Genomic DNA, 16,479 nt, shown 5'->3' on the forward strand with positions numbered 1-16,479 from the left:
AAAGCAAGTGTGATTAGGAGAGAAAAGGGCTGGAGGTGGGACACTCAAGAGCCAAGCAGAAGTACTGAAGGCCACCAAGAGTGGGAACCCGCTGTTGAGCTTTGAGCCTGAGCGGTCCAGGCTTGCACAGAACACATTCAGCGTGGCCGAGCAGGCCTCCAAGGCAGGGTCTCTCCCTGAAGTCCAGGGCCTCCTTCCCTGGGGCCACAGCTGCTGAAGGTCATGAGACTGGGGAGTCCCACCCCCAAGGCTCTCAGAAAGCTCTTCCCTTCTACTTGGGCCTGGCAGGATGCCCTGGGTTAAAAGGCTGTGAGGCTCACATCCCCACCAGACAGAGGAGCTGGAGAAACACACTGCACGCATGCACACACACATGTGCACACACACGCACGCGCGCGCACACACACACACACACACGAAGTTCCCCAGTGCCACGGAGCGAATTTATTGTGAAAGCTCGTGGGGTGAGGAAGGGATGGGGCAGGCTCTAGGAGGCCGAGTCAGAGGCCTCTGAGCTGTCTTTGACATCTGTGCTCTCTGTGGTCTCGCTGACCTCGCTGAGGTCCTTGCTGTCCCCACCACTATCCTCGGCAGCCAGGCCCTTCTCCTCGCGACAGGCCTCTCCTGAGCTCGGAGGTGAACTGCCTTTGCTCTCCACCTTGTTCTCGATGGCACCCAGCACCACGTGCCTGCCCTTCTCCTTCAGCTCCAGGTGCCGCCTCAGCTGCCGCCAGGAGCCCAGGGAGAAGCGGGAGCAAAGAGACAGGGCCTAAATTTCCAGACAAGGGGTGACTGGACCTGTCGCTGGCTGAGGGGAGGGGCATAATGAGAAGCAGCAGGGCTAGGCAAGACACGCGGAACTGAGTGGGGACACCTGGCTGGAGCCTTGCTCACTGCTCCCTGGGTTCACTGACTACCATGGAGGCCCCCACAACCGAGTGCTGCCGCTTGACCAGCCCAGCCACCTTGGGCAGAACCCTGACTCAGAACTACCTCTGAGCAGGCAGGCCACACACTGGTCCCAGGCTGTCCCACTTCCCTTCTAAAAGCCTCCTCCCTCTGCCTCTCCCACCACCCTCCAGGCTGCTGCTAGGCAGACAGCCTCCTCTAAAGCCCAGCCTAGGAAACTGAGGCCGTGACTCCTGGCAATGTGGCCACAAGGGCTGGCACCCAAAGTTGGTCTTGCCTCCAGCCACTGTCCCAGGGCTCCCAAGTGCCGCCACCTTCCCCGCCGCCCGCACTGCTTGGCTTCGCTGCGGTGCTCTCACCTCGTCGGCCATCTGGGTGAGATCCCGCTTCATGGCGTAGGCATCCTCCCCATCTGCATAGTATTTGGGCTCCACTTCACTGATCCTGGGGGCAGAGGGCAGAGAGCAAGGAGGAAGACCCATACTCGGGGTACATCCTCCTCTGCTCCTGGCATCATGGCTACTGAAGCAAGGTGCCATGTTTTCTCCCTGAAGGCTCTGTCCTGAGACAGCAAGTCCAGCCTGAAAGAATCCTCCAGTGGCCCCACTTCCAGTGTGGCCTGCCCTCTGCTCTCTCCAGCAAAGGCTCCAGGTAACAGTGGCCCGCCCCACCCCTGTCCTGCCCCTGTTCTGTGTCCTTAGCCTGGCTACTAAGGATTCCCCTTCTGTGGTTTCCTGTGAGCTGAAGCCCTGAATTCAGCCTTCCCCTTCCCTTTCTGCCCTGCTTCCTATCCCTTACTGAGCTGCCTCACCACAGCTATGAGAACGCAGGGAAGAGGGTGAGCCCTTTCGAGGGCAGGCATCCCTACACAGCACGGCCCGGCCTGCACTGGGGAGGTACCTGGAAGGCTGGCCCTGTAAGACCTCAGACATGAGGACTGTTGACTTCACTATAAAGCAGTTCCCACCAGCACCAGACATCCTCATCTGGGTCACAGATCCTTCCTGCCAGCACCCAGCCCAGAGGCCACCGCCCTTCCCAACAGTCAAACAGGTGCTGAGTGCAGTTAGCATCCCTCCACGGACAGCCCACCCAGCCTCACTTGCAAGCACTTCTTTCCACTGTCTACTGGGCACACTGACTGCCAGGTTCTCTCTCCTGGGCCAGGCACATGGGGCCTCCCGGTCCTCAGCAGACCTGCCCCGTCCACTAGGATGCCTGGCTGCCGGCCCTTTCTTCCTGAACATGCATTCTCCTTGCTTCTGCTATCTCTTAGATGCTTCCAGGCAGTTGGTCACACAGAGTCCTGCTCCTTAGTATCTGCTCATGCCAGGGACCTATACCTCTCTATTCCCAAACATGACTAACAACCCTGTGCCCTTCACCAGCCTCAGCCAGCATGGGCCAGAGCTCCTCCATCACAACACAAACAGAGCACATTTCAACAGGCAGGTGCTGTCCCCATGCTGGCTTTTCAATCATCAGCCACCAAGTGAGTGTGGAGGCATCTTGGCGGCGCTGGGATCACAGCCTCCTCCCCGTAGCTAGCCCACCCGCTGCCTGGAAAGCAGCTCAGCTGGTCTCAGCTGCCCTGACCGCTAGACCTGGGACCAGCCCCAACCCATTACAAAAACCAAGATCTACTTACTGAAAGTTGAGGGTGTTGGAATAGAGGTGCAGGGCAGCCCGGTTACTGCAGGGGAACAAGGCACTGCTGAGCTGCACGGATTTAGCCAGGCAGGGGTAGCACGTCCAGGTCCTGCCCCTCCCTCTGGTCCCTCCTTCCCACCAATCCCACTTCCCGGATCTTCACCAAAAGCCAAGGCCCCCCAGGACTCCCGTCAAGGCAGCATCTCTCCCCTTAGTCCCCCTTCCCTCAGCCCAGCTTCCACCTCTTCCTGACATGCAGGGAGACGTATTTGGCATTGAAGTTCTCTATCATGGCTCGAGAGGCCTGGTCCATCAGTTTCTGTGCCAGACCGAGGCGCCGGTGGGAACGCTTCACAGCCTGGTGGAAAAGCAAAGAGGGGATGAGGGGCTGGGACCCTGAGGGCTCCCCCAACTAACCCCACTTCCACCCCCACCAGAGCCTGGGTGGACTCTACAAACCAGTGAGGTGATATGTCCATGGGGCACATCATCTGGGTCCTCTTCCCTGGAGAGAGAGGAAGGAGAGGCTGCAGGAGCTCCATGTAGGCACCTCCACCCCCAGCCCCTGCCATACGTAGAGTGGACATGCAAACTCTAGACTGGCCCTACAGCCACCTAAGACCCCAGCTGGGGGAGAGCTGGGAGCCTCTTGGATCAGCGCAGCCGATCCTGCCACCCTCTGCTGCCTAAAAACCCCATGCATGCCGGGTGTGGTGGCACACGCCTAGAGTTCCAGCTACTTGGCAGGCCAAGGCAAGAAGATCACTTGAGCCCAGCAGTTCAAGACCAGCCTGGAAAACATAGTGAGACACCATCTCCACAAAAAAGTTTTTAAATGAGCTGGGTATGGTGGCGCATGCCTGTGGTCTCGGCTGCTTGGGAGGCTGACGTGACAGGATCATTTGAGCCTGGGAGGTTGAGGCTGAAGTGAGCTGTGATCGTGCCACTGCACTGCAGCCTGGGCAACAGAGCGAGACCCTGTCTCAAAAAAGAAAAATAAAAAAAGAAATGAGCCGTCAACCCATGCAAAGACAAGGCAGAAGCTGAAATGCATATTACTAAGTGAAAAACAGTCAGTCTGAAAAGGCTGTATATGGTATGATTCCAATTCTATGACATCCTGGAAAAGGCAAAACTATGCAGACAGTAAAAAATCAGCGGTTGCCAGGGGATAAGGAGAGGGAGGGATGAATGCCTGGAACCCAGTGAAACGATCCTGTGATAATGTAAGGTGGACACATGCCATTGGTCAAAGCCATAAGACTTACAACACAAAGAGAAGTACAGCAATGTAAACTGTTGGTTTAGTTAATAATATATCAGCTGGGTGCAGTAGCTCACGCCTGTAATCCCAGCACTTTGGGAGGCCAAGGCGGGTGGATCACCTGAAGTCAGGAGTTCGAGACCAGCCTGGCCCACATGGTGAAACACTGTCTCTACTAAAAATACAAAAATTAGCCGGGTGTGGTAGCACGTGCCTGTAATCCCAGCTACTAGGGAGGGTGAGGCGGGAGAATCCCTTGAACCCAGGAGACAGACGTTGCAGTGAGCTGAGATCGTACCACTGCAGTCCAGCCTGGGCGACAGGGCAACAGAGCAACGGAGTGAGACTCCATCTCAAAAATAAAGAAATAAATAATAAATCACATTCGTTTGTCACTTGTCACAAATGGATCACCCAAATCCAACATGCTACTAACAGAGGAAACTGGCAGGGAGGGGTGCTGTGGGGTTCAATGAGAACTCCATGTCCTTTCTGTTCAACTTTTCTAAAAACTTTCAACTGTACTGAAAATAAAAAGCCTATTCGTTTTTTTAAAAGCCCACAGCAGCATCCACCAGACACGTGTAGCTTCTCTCTTCCTCCTTGATGACTCACATTTTGGCCAGGACATACCCCACAATCTTCCCATTCTCGTCCTCAGCAATGTAAGAGAGCTGGTGACAGACAGGAAAGGGGAATGAGAACACTTCGTGGTGGAGCTGGAGGAGCCCTTACAGGGACAGAAGCTGGACGAGTGGCACGCTGTATGACAGCTCACCACCTCCAGGCTGGGTGACCTGGTCTGCCCCAAGCCACACTGTGCCCTCCCCATGCCTGAAAGAAAACACAATGTGGGGATCCTGCCCCTATTCTCTGCTCCCTTCAGGCGCCTTCTTTTCCTTTGCCCCTGCCTGCCAGCTGAAAACACCCGGGAAGTCACCGACCATATAGCCCTCTGGGCTGACAGACTTGTCCACTCCCTTCGAGATGGCCCGATTGGATTTTCCTCGGCCTGGATTTTCCCACGCCCAAATTCAGAAGCTGCCCACCTGGGGCCAGGAGAGGCCATGGTAGAAGTAGTATTTCATCTGGTAGTTCTCGGGCAGGCAGAGGAGGTTGCAGTGTTGCATGTTCATCAGGTCCTCCGGCTGCAGGGAAGGGCAGTGGAACGAGCTCAGTCAAGCGCGGCGGTGACCACAGGTGAGAAGCCTGCTCCCCGTCGTCTGCTCGGCCCCCGTCCCCCGGGGCTGGGCAGGCACTATGACGATGTGACTTTGCTCAACGCCCGGAGCACAGGAACAGGAGTGGGCGCCTGGAGGTTCCCGGAGCCCACCCAACGGAGGCCCGACATCACGTAAACAGGAGAGAATCGCAGCCCCTGCCCCGCGACCCTGCCTCTTCGGCGGGCTAGGCCAATCTCAGAGGTCTGGAGGCCGCAGGCACACGCAGGGCCACCGGGCCGGGCTCGGCCGGGGCCCTCGGGAGCATGCGCAGCAGCCACCGGGCCCGGCGCCCACGCGGCGCGGACAGTCTCCCGCCCCGGGCGCTCACCCTCGCATTGCGGATGTTCATAACGGCGGCGGGGCTCGCGGGTCCCAGCGGATCGTGAAGGTGCAGTCAGCTGCCGCCGCGCTCCGAATCGACGCCGGGACGGCGGGGGCTGGGACCGGGGCTGGGACCGGGGCTGGGACCGGGGCTGGGCTAGCTGAGTGGCAGCGGAAGGGGCGGTGCGCGCCGGGCCGGCCACCGGCCGGAAGTGCACGGCAGCTGGGCCCGTCCTCCAGGCTGCTGGCCAATGCGCGGGACAGGCCAGTACGCGGGGCGGGCCAATGCAAGGAGCTGGTCAGCGATGGGCGGGCCCGGGGGCGGGGCGGGGTGGGCGCTGCCCCGGAGCTGGAGCCGGCCCCTCCCTCGGCGCGGCAGCCCTCCTCCCGCGAGCCCACAGACACTGACGCGCGCACAGCTGCAGGTGGAGCAGACTCAGCCTTTATTCCGCGCCTCGGCGGGCGGGGGCGGGGGCCGGGCGGCTCAGCAGGGCGCCCAGCATCTCCTCGCACATGGCTAGGCACCGCGGCACGTGGAAGCAGCCTGTGGGGAGAGGCGGGAGAGGCGGGCGGTTGGTGAAGGCCGGGAGCCGCCGAGAGGCGCGACCCCTGCGGCCCCGCCCTGTTTCCCACTCACCTTTGAAAGGCCCTCCCTTGATGGTGAGGGCCACCTTGCCCTCTCGGCTCAGGTAGCCAAACCATTCCCCGTACTCGGGATCGCGAAACTGGAATAACAGAGACAGTGACAGCTAGCGCCTGCAGGACCCGCCCAGATGCCACTGCAGCGCTACCCAAGGTCAGAGCCCGGGCTGACCCCAGGTAACGTGGCTCCAGAACCAACGATCTTAACCGCAACACCGCGTCCTCCACAAAGATGAAAGCAGGCGTGAACGAAGCAGGCAGGCTGCAACTCTATAACCAACTGGGCAAGAGGACACGACACTGCTAGGTGGAATGAAAGAGCCCTGCCCTGGGATCTAGAAACGTTCTGTCCTGATTGTAGTGGTGGTTACATTGATTTAAAGAAACGAAGAACCCTGATGAAGGCGATGACCTGTCATGAAACTCTTCATAAGTGACTCCCTTGGAGCTCCCATTCCCTGCACTGGCCTGTCTTCCAGTAGATGAGATTGTGCATGTCTAGCAGAGATCTCACGCGTATCCTGGCTCACCATTTGTCCCAAATGCATCTCATCCTCCCTCTGCCCCTGCCCAGTGCCCATTCCACTCTCTTTCCTTCTCTCTTCACTAGCATTCCATACGGCATCTGTCTCAGGTAGGCTTGTGAGTTCGGCCCCTTCTCAAAAGGATCATGGAATCAATTACACTGAAGTCCACTATGAAAATGTCTCTTTAAATTGTGGCCCATAAGAATTGGTGTATTCTTGTTTGTAGGTGTAAACAGTTGGTGTATTCTTTGTGGGAGGTAAAACTAGTCCTGGGCTGGGCACAGTGGCTCATGCCTGTAATCCCAGCACTTTGGGAGTCTGAGGTGGGAGGATCACTTGAGGCTAGGACTTTACACCCAGCCTGGGCAACATAGTGAGACCCCATCTCTACAAAAAAATTTAAAGAATTAGCTGGGCGTGACGGCACACAGCTGTAGTCCCAGCTACCTGGGAGGCTGAGGTGGGAGGATGGCTTGAGCCCAGGAGGTTGAGGCTGCAGTGAGCCGTGATTGTGCCACTGCACTCAGCCTGGGTGACAGAGACCCTATCTCAAAAAAAAAATTAAAGAAAAAAACTAGTTCTGAGTCACACATAACTCAAGATTAAAGTTATAAAAAAAAGAAAAAGAAAAAACTAGTTCTATCTTTTGAGTTGCGTTGTTCAAGTCCTTACTTGTTTTCTGACTAGTTGATCGACACAGGAAGCTAAAGAAGAATTCCCTTCAATGTCTGGATTTTTGCCTTCTGTATTCTCTTATGCTGGTTGGTGCATAATGACTTACCTGTTTTTTATTTTGTTTTTTGTTTTTTGTTTTTTTGAGATGGAGTTTCCCTCTTGTCACCCAGGCTGGAGTGCAGTGGCATGATACCAGCTCACTGCAACCTTCACCTTGTGGGTTCGAGTGATTCTCCTGCCTCAGCCTCCCGAGTACTGGGGATTACAGGCGCCCGCCACCAAGCCCAGCTCATTTTTTGTATTTTTAGTAGAGACAGAATGTCACCATGTCGGCCAGGCTGGTCTCAAACTCCTGACCTCAAGTGATCCGCCTGTCTCAGCCTCTCAAAGTGCTGGAATTACAGGCATGAGCCACCATGCCTGGCCCAATTTTTGTATTTTTTGGTTTTTGTTTTTTTTTTTTGAGATGGAGTCTCACTCTGTTGCCAGACTGGAGTGCAGTGATACAATCTCGGCTCCTCCTAGGTTCAAGCGATTCTCTTGCTTCAGCCTCCCAAGTAGCTGGGACTACAGGTGCGCGCCACCATGCCTGGCTAATTTTTGTATTTTTAGTAGAGATGGGGTTTCTTTTACCATGTTGGTCAGATGGTCTCGATCTCTTGACCTCGTGATCTGCCCACCTCGGCCTCCAAAAGTCCTGGGAGTACAGGCACAAGCCACCACACCCAGCCAATTTTTGTGTTTTTAAAGTAAAGACGGGGTTTTGCCATGTCGGCCAGGCTGATCTCAAAGTCCTAACCTCAGGTGATCCACCTGCCTCAGCCTCCGAAAGTGCTGAGATTACAGGCATGAGCCACCATGCCCAGCCAATTTACGTGTTGATTATAACTTTTGTAATTGTTTAATGTCATGTCTATCACATTAAAATGCATTCCTTCAATTTCATTTTAGAGCCAAAATTGGTGGTCCCTAATACATACTTTATGAATGCATTAAATATGAAGATAAGCTGCAGGTCTAAGAACCCCCGTGGTTTGGAAGTAGTGATGAGCATATGTGACACTGGGACTTCTATTGGTGACAAAGCCAGGCACTGCTGTTACCAATGTGGTTCATTGCCTCCACTCATAATGGAAGCAAATACTAGTTTCAGTTAGAGGTTAGTACAAATAAAGATGTGATTTCCCCCACAGGGTTTCAAAGCCCATAGACCCCAGAATAAGACCTCCTGTTATGGTCCTCCCAGTATCAGGGTTTACCAGCGCAGTCGGAGTCACGGCTTTAGAAACACATGATGCATCTTCATTCATTCATTCACCACCCAGGCCTTCACCACTGGGTGCTATGCCCTGTCCTGGGTTCAGCAGCTCGAGGTGCCTCCTGGGAAGCAGTCAGGACAGCTTATCACTCTGCACCTAGCACTTGGGCCTCGGGGGGTCCGTGGCTTGGTTTTCTTCCTACATCACCACTGATTCTTGTCTCCTTTGCTGGGCCCCCATTTCCCTTTTTGCCTCATAGATCTCAGCAGCATCTGTACTCCTTTTTTTTTTGTTGTTTTTCTTTTTCTTGAGACAGACTCTTGCTCTGTTGCCCAGCCCAGGCTGGAGTGCAGTGGTGTGACCAGAACCCACTGCAGCCCCAAACTCCTGAGCCTAGGCAGTCCTCCCGCCTCAGTAGCTGGGACTCCTCAGTGGCAGTCCTCCCGCCTCAGTAGCTGGGACTCCTCAGTGGCAGTCCTCCCGCCTCAGTAGCTGGGACTCCTCAGTGGCAGCCCTCCCGCCTCAGTAGCTGGGACTCCTCAGTGGCAGTCCTCCCGCCTCAGTAGCTGGGACTCCTCAGTGGCAGTCCCTCCTGAGTAGCTGGGACTACAGGTGTGCATGATACCCAGCCAATTAAAAAAAACATTTTAGAGATGGGGGTCTCACTATGTTGCCCAGACTGGTTTTGAACTCCTGGGTTCAAGCGATCCTCCAGACTCAGCCTCCCAAAGTGCTAGGATTATAGGTGTGAGCCACTGTGCTCGGTAGCATCTACATTCTTATGAGCTGAAAACACTCATGGCCCGTCCAGATCTTTCCCTCTGCACCAGAGACTCAGGAATCCCACCGCCGCTCCACCAGACTGTGAACCCTGTGTCCCCGCAAGCTCCCACCTAGGCCAGCCCTCACTGTCCCAGCTTCTGCCGTATACCCTACAGGCTTCCCCCATAACACCCTCTCTCCAAGTCCCGGGACAAAAGTAACAATGGAATCAGACCAGGCAGCTGGAGTCCGTCCGTTGGCCACTCTGCCATTATCCTCACTCCCAGGCTGCCAGGCCTCCCTGGTTGACTCGGCCCCTGCTCAGTGCTTCCCCACTGCCACCTCATAGGAAGGAGCCCCCCACAACCCTCTCCAGTGGTATTATCCCCACAGCTGTCACTCTCACCAGCCCTAGGTCTGCTTGTGTACAGTCTGCTCCCCGACCCACACCCGCCACCAAAATTCAAGCTCTAGGAGGGCAGGGGCGTCTTCATTAACTGAACAAGCAGTACTGGGACTCCAGGAACTCTCAGAGCAGCTGAGCGACTGTGCCCAGCAAGGGGGCAAGACCACAGCCTGCCAGACTCCCCGCATTCCCCCATTCAGCCTCTAGAGGTGATGAGGAGGCAGTGCTCACCTGGCAGAATGTGTACTCAGCCACTTGGTAGAAGAGGCGTAGCAGCTCAGGGTCCCCGCTGTCACTGTAACCCATGAGGAAGGCAATCATGGCTTCGCTGTGCGGCCACCAGAGCTTCATGGCCCACTCCAGCTGAGGGGAGAGCAGAGCTGGGCATCTCAGCAGGACACTCCCCTCCCCAACTTTCCAGACCTGGCTCTGTCTCCATTGGCCCAAGCTACTGGAGCTGAATTTCAGGACATCTTTGGGGGTTCTGAAGGACCCTCCCAGTGGCATCAGCTTCCTGACATGTAGATACCTGCAGAGACACCAGGGCCCCAAACCAATAGCTCCCTGGTGGCCTCCACGTAACATGGGACTGGGGAGCACTGGTGTCAGAGGTGTGTGAACAAGAGCAACTCCATCTTAAACAGGAGCTAGGCAAAATGAGGCTGAAATCTACTAGGCTGCATTCCCAGATGGTGAAGGCGTTCTGAGTCACAGGATGAGACAGGAGGTCAGCACAAAACACAGGTCAGAAAGACCTTGCTAATAAAACCGTTTGCAGTAAAGGATCTGGCTAGAACCAAGATGGCGATGCGAGTGACCTCTGGCCGTCCTCACTGCTACACTCTCACCAGCGCCGTAACAGTTTACAACCACCGTGCAACGTCAGGAACTTACCCTATATGATCTAAAAAGGGGAGACATTAGTAGTCCACCCCTTGTTTAGCATGTCGTCAAGAAATAACCATAAAAACGGGCACCCAGCAGCCCTCCCGGCCGCTCTGACCGTGGAGTAGCCACCCTTCTGTTCCTTTCCTTTCACTTTACTCGATGGACTCGCCCTGAATTCTTTCTGGCATGAGATCCAAGAACCTTTCCTGGGGTCTGGATCGCCACCCCTTTCCTGTAACACTGGCACAGAAGCCAACAGCAGGCCTTCAGGTTCCGATCCGGCCGAAAGTTACCCTCTACAAGAAGCACCCATCTCCCTGGGCAGAAAGCCTTAAAACAGGGTGGGTCACACATGGCCCTGGGTGCTCTCCCACCTGGGTGGGGCAGAAGTCATCAGCATCCTGGAAGTAAAAGAGGCCTCCGTGGTCAGGGTCCCATCCAGAATGGAAGGGCAACAACAGCAGCTTGTCAACAACGTGGGCTCGAAGTTCGGGGTCGCCTTTCCGAATGAAATGACGGAGCAGAAACCAGCCGGCTTCCAGTGCGTGGCCTGGTGAGGATTGACATAAGGAAGGGCCTGGGTGGGGTTGAGGGAGGGGACAGAGGGAGCGAAAGCCCCTGGCACCTCTCTTCTCCCTCCCTAACAGTGAGCGATGCTCTGAGTTCCCTGGCCCTGGAAGTCTGCTCCCCTGCGGAAACCCCCAGTCTGGAGAGGTCCCATCCCCTCTCCTCTGCCTCCTCAAGGACCCCCGCTAGGCATTCCCCACATCTGAAGCCTAGAACGCAAGGCTCAGCACTCCCCTCCTCCTGGGAGGCCCCCAGCCCACCCTGTCCCTCACCTGGGTTCTGCTGTCTCCCCAGGCAGCCAGAAAGTTCCTTGCCATCCTCTGACACATTCTCCAGCACAGCTTGTCCATCCCTCTGCCCGGAAGGAGCAGAAGGGAATGTTGGCTCCAGCCACCCATTAGAAAGCCCTGGCCCAGGTGGGCATGGTAGCTCACACCTATAATCCCAGCACTTTGGGAGGCTGAGGCAGGTGGATAATCTGAGGTCAGGAGATCTAGAGCACCCTGACCAACGTGGTGAAACCCAGTCTCTACTAAAAATACACAAATTAGCCAGGCATGGTGGCGCACACTTATAATCTCAGCTACTCGGGAGGTTGAGGCATGAGAATCGCTTGAACCTGGCAGGCAGAGGTTGCAGTGAGCTGAGATCATACCACTGCACTCCAGCCTAGGAGACAGAGTGAAGCTTTGTCTCCAAAAAAAAAAAGAAAGAAAGAAAGAAAAAAGAAAGACCCAGCCCCAGAAATCCCTTCCTCCCTCCCTCTCACCCAATCCCCTGGCCCTGCTGGCTTGGGTGGGCCAGGCTCAGAGGGGTGTTTGAGAAGGTGCTGATTCACTCCCTTGGGCCTAGGAATTTTTTTTTTTTTTTTTGAGACGGAGTTTCACTCTTGTTGCCCAGGCTGGAGTGCAATGGCGCGATCTCGGCTCACCACAACCTCCGCCTCCTGGGTTCAAGCAATTCTCCTGCCTCAGCCTCCCAAGTAGCTGGGACTACAGGCGTGCGCCACCATGCCCAGCTAATTTTTGTATTTTTAGTAGAGACGGGGTTTCACCATGTTGACCAGGATGGTCTCGATCTCTTGACCTCATGATCCACCTGCCTCAGCCTCCCAGTGTTGGGATTATAGGTGTGAGCCACTGTGCCTGGCCGGAAGTTTTTTTAGACAGAGTCTCGCTCCTGGGTTCAAGCGATTCTCATGCCTCAGCCTCCTGAGTAGCTGGGATTATAGGAGTGCACCCCCACGCCCCACTACCTCTTTGTATTTTTAGCAGAGACGGGGCTTCACCATGTTGGCCAGGCTGGTTTTGAACCTCTGATCCGCCCGCCTCAGCCTCCCAAAGTGCTAGGATTACCGGCATGAGCCACAGCACCTAGCCACGGCCTACAAAGTTCTAATCCTCTCTCCTGGCCTGATCCTTTCCAGCAGAGGAGGGTGAAACATCGAACGGGGACAGACAGAGGCCTGAGAGGGACTTGGTGGGGGGGGTCTTCTGCTGTCAGACTATGCCTGGGGTTCCGAACCCTCCCTCCCACCCTCGGGCCCTCCACCTTCCCCAGGCGGGGACCTCCCCTAATCTCTGTCTCTCCCAGTGTGTAAAGCCCCAGGGCACCCCGGGGAGAGGGGGAGTGGGGGAGTGGAGGAGTGGAGGGCCTCCCGCCACCCCAGCTCCCCAGTGGTCCCCCACCTGCACGTGTTGCAGAATCCTCCGGGCGCACCAGTCCCCCAGCTCCGCATATTTGCCCGCCAGCCCCTCGTCCGCCTCCCCGAGCTGCTCCACCAGGTTCAGCAGCATCATGGGCACTGCCATGGGCTCCACGGCTGGGGCCCCCTGGAGCTGGGGCCGGCCCAGTTCTGACGCGTCCTCCCGTACCCAGTGGACAATCTGATCCATCATCTCCACCGCTTCCGTCTGGGGGTGTGGGAGGCAAGGGGAGGCCCAGGCTGAGGCCCTGGGGTGGGAGAGCTGATTCCTCTTCTGAACTCCAAAGACACCCACTCGGGGCCTAGCACGCAGATCCGCCCCACCCTGCCTTGTGGGCTCCCAGTCTGGGGGTACAGCCCTTCCCAGGTTGTGGGGTCAGGGTCTGGCAGCACAAGGAGCCCAGGGCGGAGGGAGGAGCCTCTTCCTGGTTAGGGGCAAGTCGTGGCTAGAGCCCTCTCTGTCTGGGCCCCTGTGGAAAGGGAGCGGTCAGAGGTGAAGGGGACTTGGCCGGAAGATGGGTCTGTGGGAGGGGACTTGCATCTTGAGTGGGAATGCATCAGGTGCCCATGGCAGGGTTCCGGGGTGGGGTCTTCAAGGGCACCCTGAGGCCCAGTGGCCGCCTCGGCAGCCCTCCTCTCACACACCTGGTACCGTGCTTCCCCTGTGGTCCTCCACAGCTCGTCCATGGCCATGGTGTAGAAACACTCGCTGAAGATGGTCCGCTGCACCTTGACCGGGCGGCCGTCCCGAGTCAGCACAAAGGCACACTTCTTGCTAGGAGGTGCCACTCGGGCGTAACGCAGCAAGAACTCACCACCTGGAGGTTGGGGGGTTAGCATGCCAGGAGTAAGGCCGGCATACCCCACACACACCGCCCTTGAGCCTCCCCAGTCCTTCGCTGCTTCTAGACCCCTCTAGAAGCATGAGATCCGCACATGTGCCCTGTTGAGTAAACACGGATTGGGTCACTTGGAGATAGGCAGGAAGGGGGTACCTGCTTTCGCTGCGTCCAGAAGCTGCGCGCGGTGGAAGCGCTCGAAAGTGCGGTACAGGCGACAATACATCCAGACCTGCGGAGTATGGGAAGGAGGGAGGGAACGCGCCTGAAGCGGCCAGCTTCCAGACCGGGGACACCCTACCTGCCTGCGCTGCAGCCACACATACTGAGGTTCCAGACCGGGGACACCCTACCTGCCTGCGCTGCAGCCACACATACTGAGGTTCCAGACCGGGGACACCCTACCTGCCTGCCCTGCAGCCACACATACTTGAGGTCGTCATACAACTGCCCATCCCGGCCGAGGCACGTGAAGAAGCCCCTGTAGGAGTGCAGGGTTAGCAGAGACTGGAAGGTGCCTTCCCTGCCCCTCCTGCCCCTCTGGGGCCAGCAAATCTGTGAGGGGCCTGAGAGTGAGGAGGAGGCTCGGGAAGGGCAAAAACCCTGCAGAGGACTCCAGAAGTGTGCCAAGTACCCGTGCTCCTGGTCGTGGGAGTGCTCCATCCAGAAAGCCACCACGCGGTCCAGCTCCTGCCCCACGCGCTCCTTCCAGGCCTGCAGAGTCTCCCGCTCTTTCTCCATATCCTAAGGGAACTGGGGTTTGAAGGCGCAGCCTCCGCGTAGGACCTAGGCACCCCCAGCCTTGGACCTAGCCCTCAGGGATCCCCCCACCTCCACACGGGACTTCAGACTTCACCATCCCCAGGACCCTCCAAGACAGCACTACCCCCACGCGCCCCTCTACTGGCCTGTCGTGCTCGGAGAGCTTTGCTCATCCCTCCCTCTCCTCCAGGAAGCCAGACAGAGTTGGTCGAGGTCCCGTGACTGTCACTCAGCTGACAGAGCCGCGCCCGGGCTCACCCACCCCCTCCTCTTCAGGGTTCCGCTGGGCCTGAGGGCGGGGCTTTGGGGCCCCACCCCCGCGCTCGTTCCTACCCCTCCCCTCCTCCTTGGTGGGAAATGCTGGGATGGCAGGACGGTCTGGGATGAGGGGGCAGGGGGAACGGGGCTGCCACCCCACCCCACACCAGCTACCTTTACGGGAGCCCAGAGAGGGCTCTAATGTGTCCCCCAATGTGCCAGGGGCCCAGGCAGGCTGACTGAGGACCTTGGCTCTAGCAAACCTGTGGGGCAGGGGTGCAGCAGGACAGGGGACAGGTAGAGGGCCCTCTGACCTGTCACCGCATAGATACAGCAGGCACATTATTGCCTCCTCTGGGCACAGATATGGCAGGCAGGTAGGTAAGTCCTTTTTTTTTTTCAGACAGGGTCTTGTTCTGTCTCCCAGGCTGCTCACTGCAGCCTTGACCTGCCAGGCTCAAACAATCCTCCCACGTCTGCCTCCCAAGTAGCCAGGATCACAGCTGTGTGCCACCATGCCTGCCTAATTTTTGTATTTTTAGTAGAGACAGGGTTTTGTCATGCTGTCCAGGCTGGTCTCGAACTCCAAAGGTTAAGTGATCCACCCGCCTCAGCCTCCCAAAGTGCTGGGATTATAGGCATGAGCCACCACGCCCGGCCTAGCAAATCCTCTCTTTTGAATCAGTTTGTCACCAACCACCTCAACAGTCAGTAATGGGCAGCCATTGGCGCTGACTTTTCTTTTTTTTCCCGGAGATGGAGTCTTTCTCTGTTGTTCAGGGTGGAACGCAGTGGCGTGATCTTGTTTCACTGCAACCTCCACTTCCCAGGTTTAAGCAATTCTCCTGCCTCGGCCTGTGGAGTAGCTGGGATTGATTATAGGTGCCTGCCACCACACCCAGCTAATTTTTAAAAAATTTTTAATTTTTAGTAGAGACGGAGTTTCACAATGTTGGCCAGGATGGTCTCAAACTCCTGACTTCGTGATCCACCTGCCGTGGCCTCCCAAACTACTGGGATTACAGGCGGGAGCCACCACGCCCGGCCTTAGCGCTGACTTTACACAAGTGACACAGCTCTGAGGCCTGACAGTAACTGCGGGTAAGAGCCCACATCCCCCTTCTCTGGGCCTATTTTCCAGCTGCCCAGATCTGTCTGTAGCTCTATGACCATCTGACCTAACTGTGCTACGAGGCCAGTGGCTTCCAGCCCTGGGCATGGTGCTGCACTGCTGGTCTTTGATGCCACAGTGACTGTCTCAGTTCCCCTTTGGGGTGCTCGGGAATGAGGCTGACGCCCCTGGCACCTGCCGTCAGCCTCGGCTCATGCCCAAGGATGAACTTTGTGTCCAGCCAGGCTGTACCTACCTGCCCTGCTGGCAGGCCTGTCATGGTCATGTTCACGTCCAGCCTCCCTCTGGCTGAGCCTTGGTATGCGGAGGGTTCTAGGCTTCTCTGGGTGGTCCCCCTAGCCCTGGGTCCAGTGGACAGGGCCTTGGTCAATGCTGAGGGAGAGCACTTAGCTTTCCCGGGCTCCCTGGGAGCAGGACCAGGAGGTGCCATGCTCCCCCTCCCTGCCCAGGGCTCTTTCCTAGAGGTTGTGGAGTGGTACCGTCAGACGGAAATTCAGTATTTTCAGATAAACACCAGAGGCCTGACTGATGTGGCCGTTGCCTTCTGAAGTGTGATGCAGCCGCCGTGAGACAGGTGAGCTGAAGGCAAGTGGAGGGTGGGTAGCCCTGCAGGTGCCAGCTACAGGAGTGGGGTGGGAAGAACCCTTGTACTGCCCCCACCAGGCAAAGCGCCCACAAAGCCATTTGCCA

At 56.9% G+C, this 16,479-nt stretch overlaps 2 protein-coding genes across 4 annotated transcripts; both read right to left on the minus strand.

The window, feature by feature from the left end:
• Positions 1-421: 421 nt before the first annotated feature.
• Positions 422-5,462, minus strand: NAA10 (N-alpha-acetyltransferase 10, NatA catalytic subunit). 2 transcript variants are annotated; one of them, XM_012437909.2, is made up of 8 exons: positions 5,375-5,462; positions 4,873-4,971; positions 4,439-4,497; positions 3,019-3,064; positions 2,802-2,917; positions 2,558-2,602; positions 1,269-1,353; positions 422-724 (listed from the first exon to the last, which is right to left on the minus strand). In XM_012437909.2, the coding sequence occupies exons 1-8, from the start codon at positions 5,393-5,395 to the stop codon at positions 488-490; spliced, it is 708 nt and encodes a 235-aa protein (XP_012293332.1). In that variant the 5' UTR covers positions 5,396-5,462; the 3' UTR covers positions 422-487. The 2 variants fall into 2 exon arrangements, with proteins under 2 accessions (XP_012293332.1, XP_012293331.1); XM_012437908.3 differs by having other exon boundaries at positions 422-769.
• Positions 5,463-5,793: 331 nt separating this feature from the next.
• Positions 5,794-14,632, minus strand: RENBP (renin binding protein). Of its 2 annotated transcripts, XM_064371484.1 has the most exons (11): positions 14,546-14,632; positions 14,272-14,381; positions 14,043-14,118; positions 13,794-13,869; positions 13,444-13,616; positions 12,782-13,006; positions 11,366-11,447; positions 10,901-11,076; positions 9,870-10,001; positions 6,005-6,092; positions 5,794-5,911 (listed from the first exon to the last, which is right to left on the minus strand). In XM_064371484.1, the coding sequence occupies exons 1-11, from the start codon at positions 14,570-14,572 to the stop codon at positions 5,811-5,813; spliced, it is 1,266 nt and encodes a 421-aa protein (XP_064227554.1). In that variant the 5' UTR covers positions 14,573-14,632; the 3' UTR covers positions 5,794-5,810. The 2 variants fall into 2 exon arrangements, with proteins under 2 accessions (XP_064227554.1, XP_064227555.1); XM_064371485.1 differs by lacking the exons at positions 5,794-5,911; positions 6,005-6,092 and adding an exon at positions 6,104-8,591.
• Between the last annotated feature and the right edge of the window lie 1,847 nt (positions 14,633-16,479).

The sequence above is a fragment of the Aotus nancymaae genome, unplaced genomic scaffold (genome assembly GCF_030222135.1).
Source record: "Aotus nancymaae isolate 86718 unplaced genomic scaffold, 86718_ANA_hifiasm-v0.15.2.pri h1tg000138l, whole genome shotgun sequence".
Lineage (NCBI taxonomy): Eukaryota > Metazoa > Chordata > Mammalia > Primates > Aotidae > Aotus > Aotus nancymaae.

What these genes read in the sequence shown, in the direction of transcription:
- RENBP (XM_064371484.1), bottom strand. Translation starts at nt 14,572, where the DNA reads ATGAGCAAAGCTCTCCGAGCACGACAG. An exon ending in GGGGAGACAGCAGAACCCAG is followed by an intron (nt 11,077 to 11,365) that starts GTGAGGGACAGG and finishes AATCCTCACCAG; the next exon opens with GCCACGCACTGGAAGCCGGC. An exon ending in CTGAGTACACATTCTGCCAG is followed by an intron (nt 6,093 to 9,869) that starts GTGAGCACTGCC and finishes CTGTTATTCCAG; the next exon opens with TTTCGCGATCCCGAGTACGG.
- NAA10 (XM_012437908.3), bottom strand. Translation starts at nt 5,395, where the DNA reads ATGAACATCCGCAATGCGAGG. An exon ending in TCCCTGCATGTCAGGAAGAG is followed by an intron (nt 2,603 to 2,801) that starts GTGGAAGCTGGG and finishes GTTCCCCTGCAG; the next exon opens with TAACCGGGCTGCCCTGCACC. An exon ending in TCCAACACCCTCAACTTTCA is followed by an intron (nt 1,354 to 2,557) that starts GTAAGTAGATCT and finishes CTCTGCCCCCAG; the next exon opens with GATCAGTGAAGTGGAGCCCA.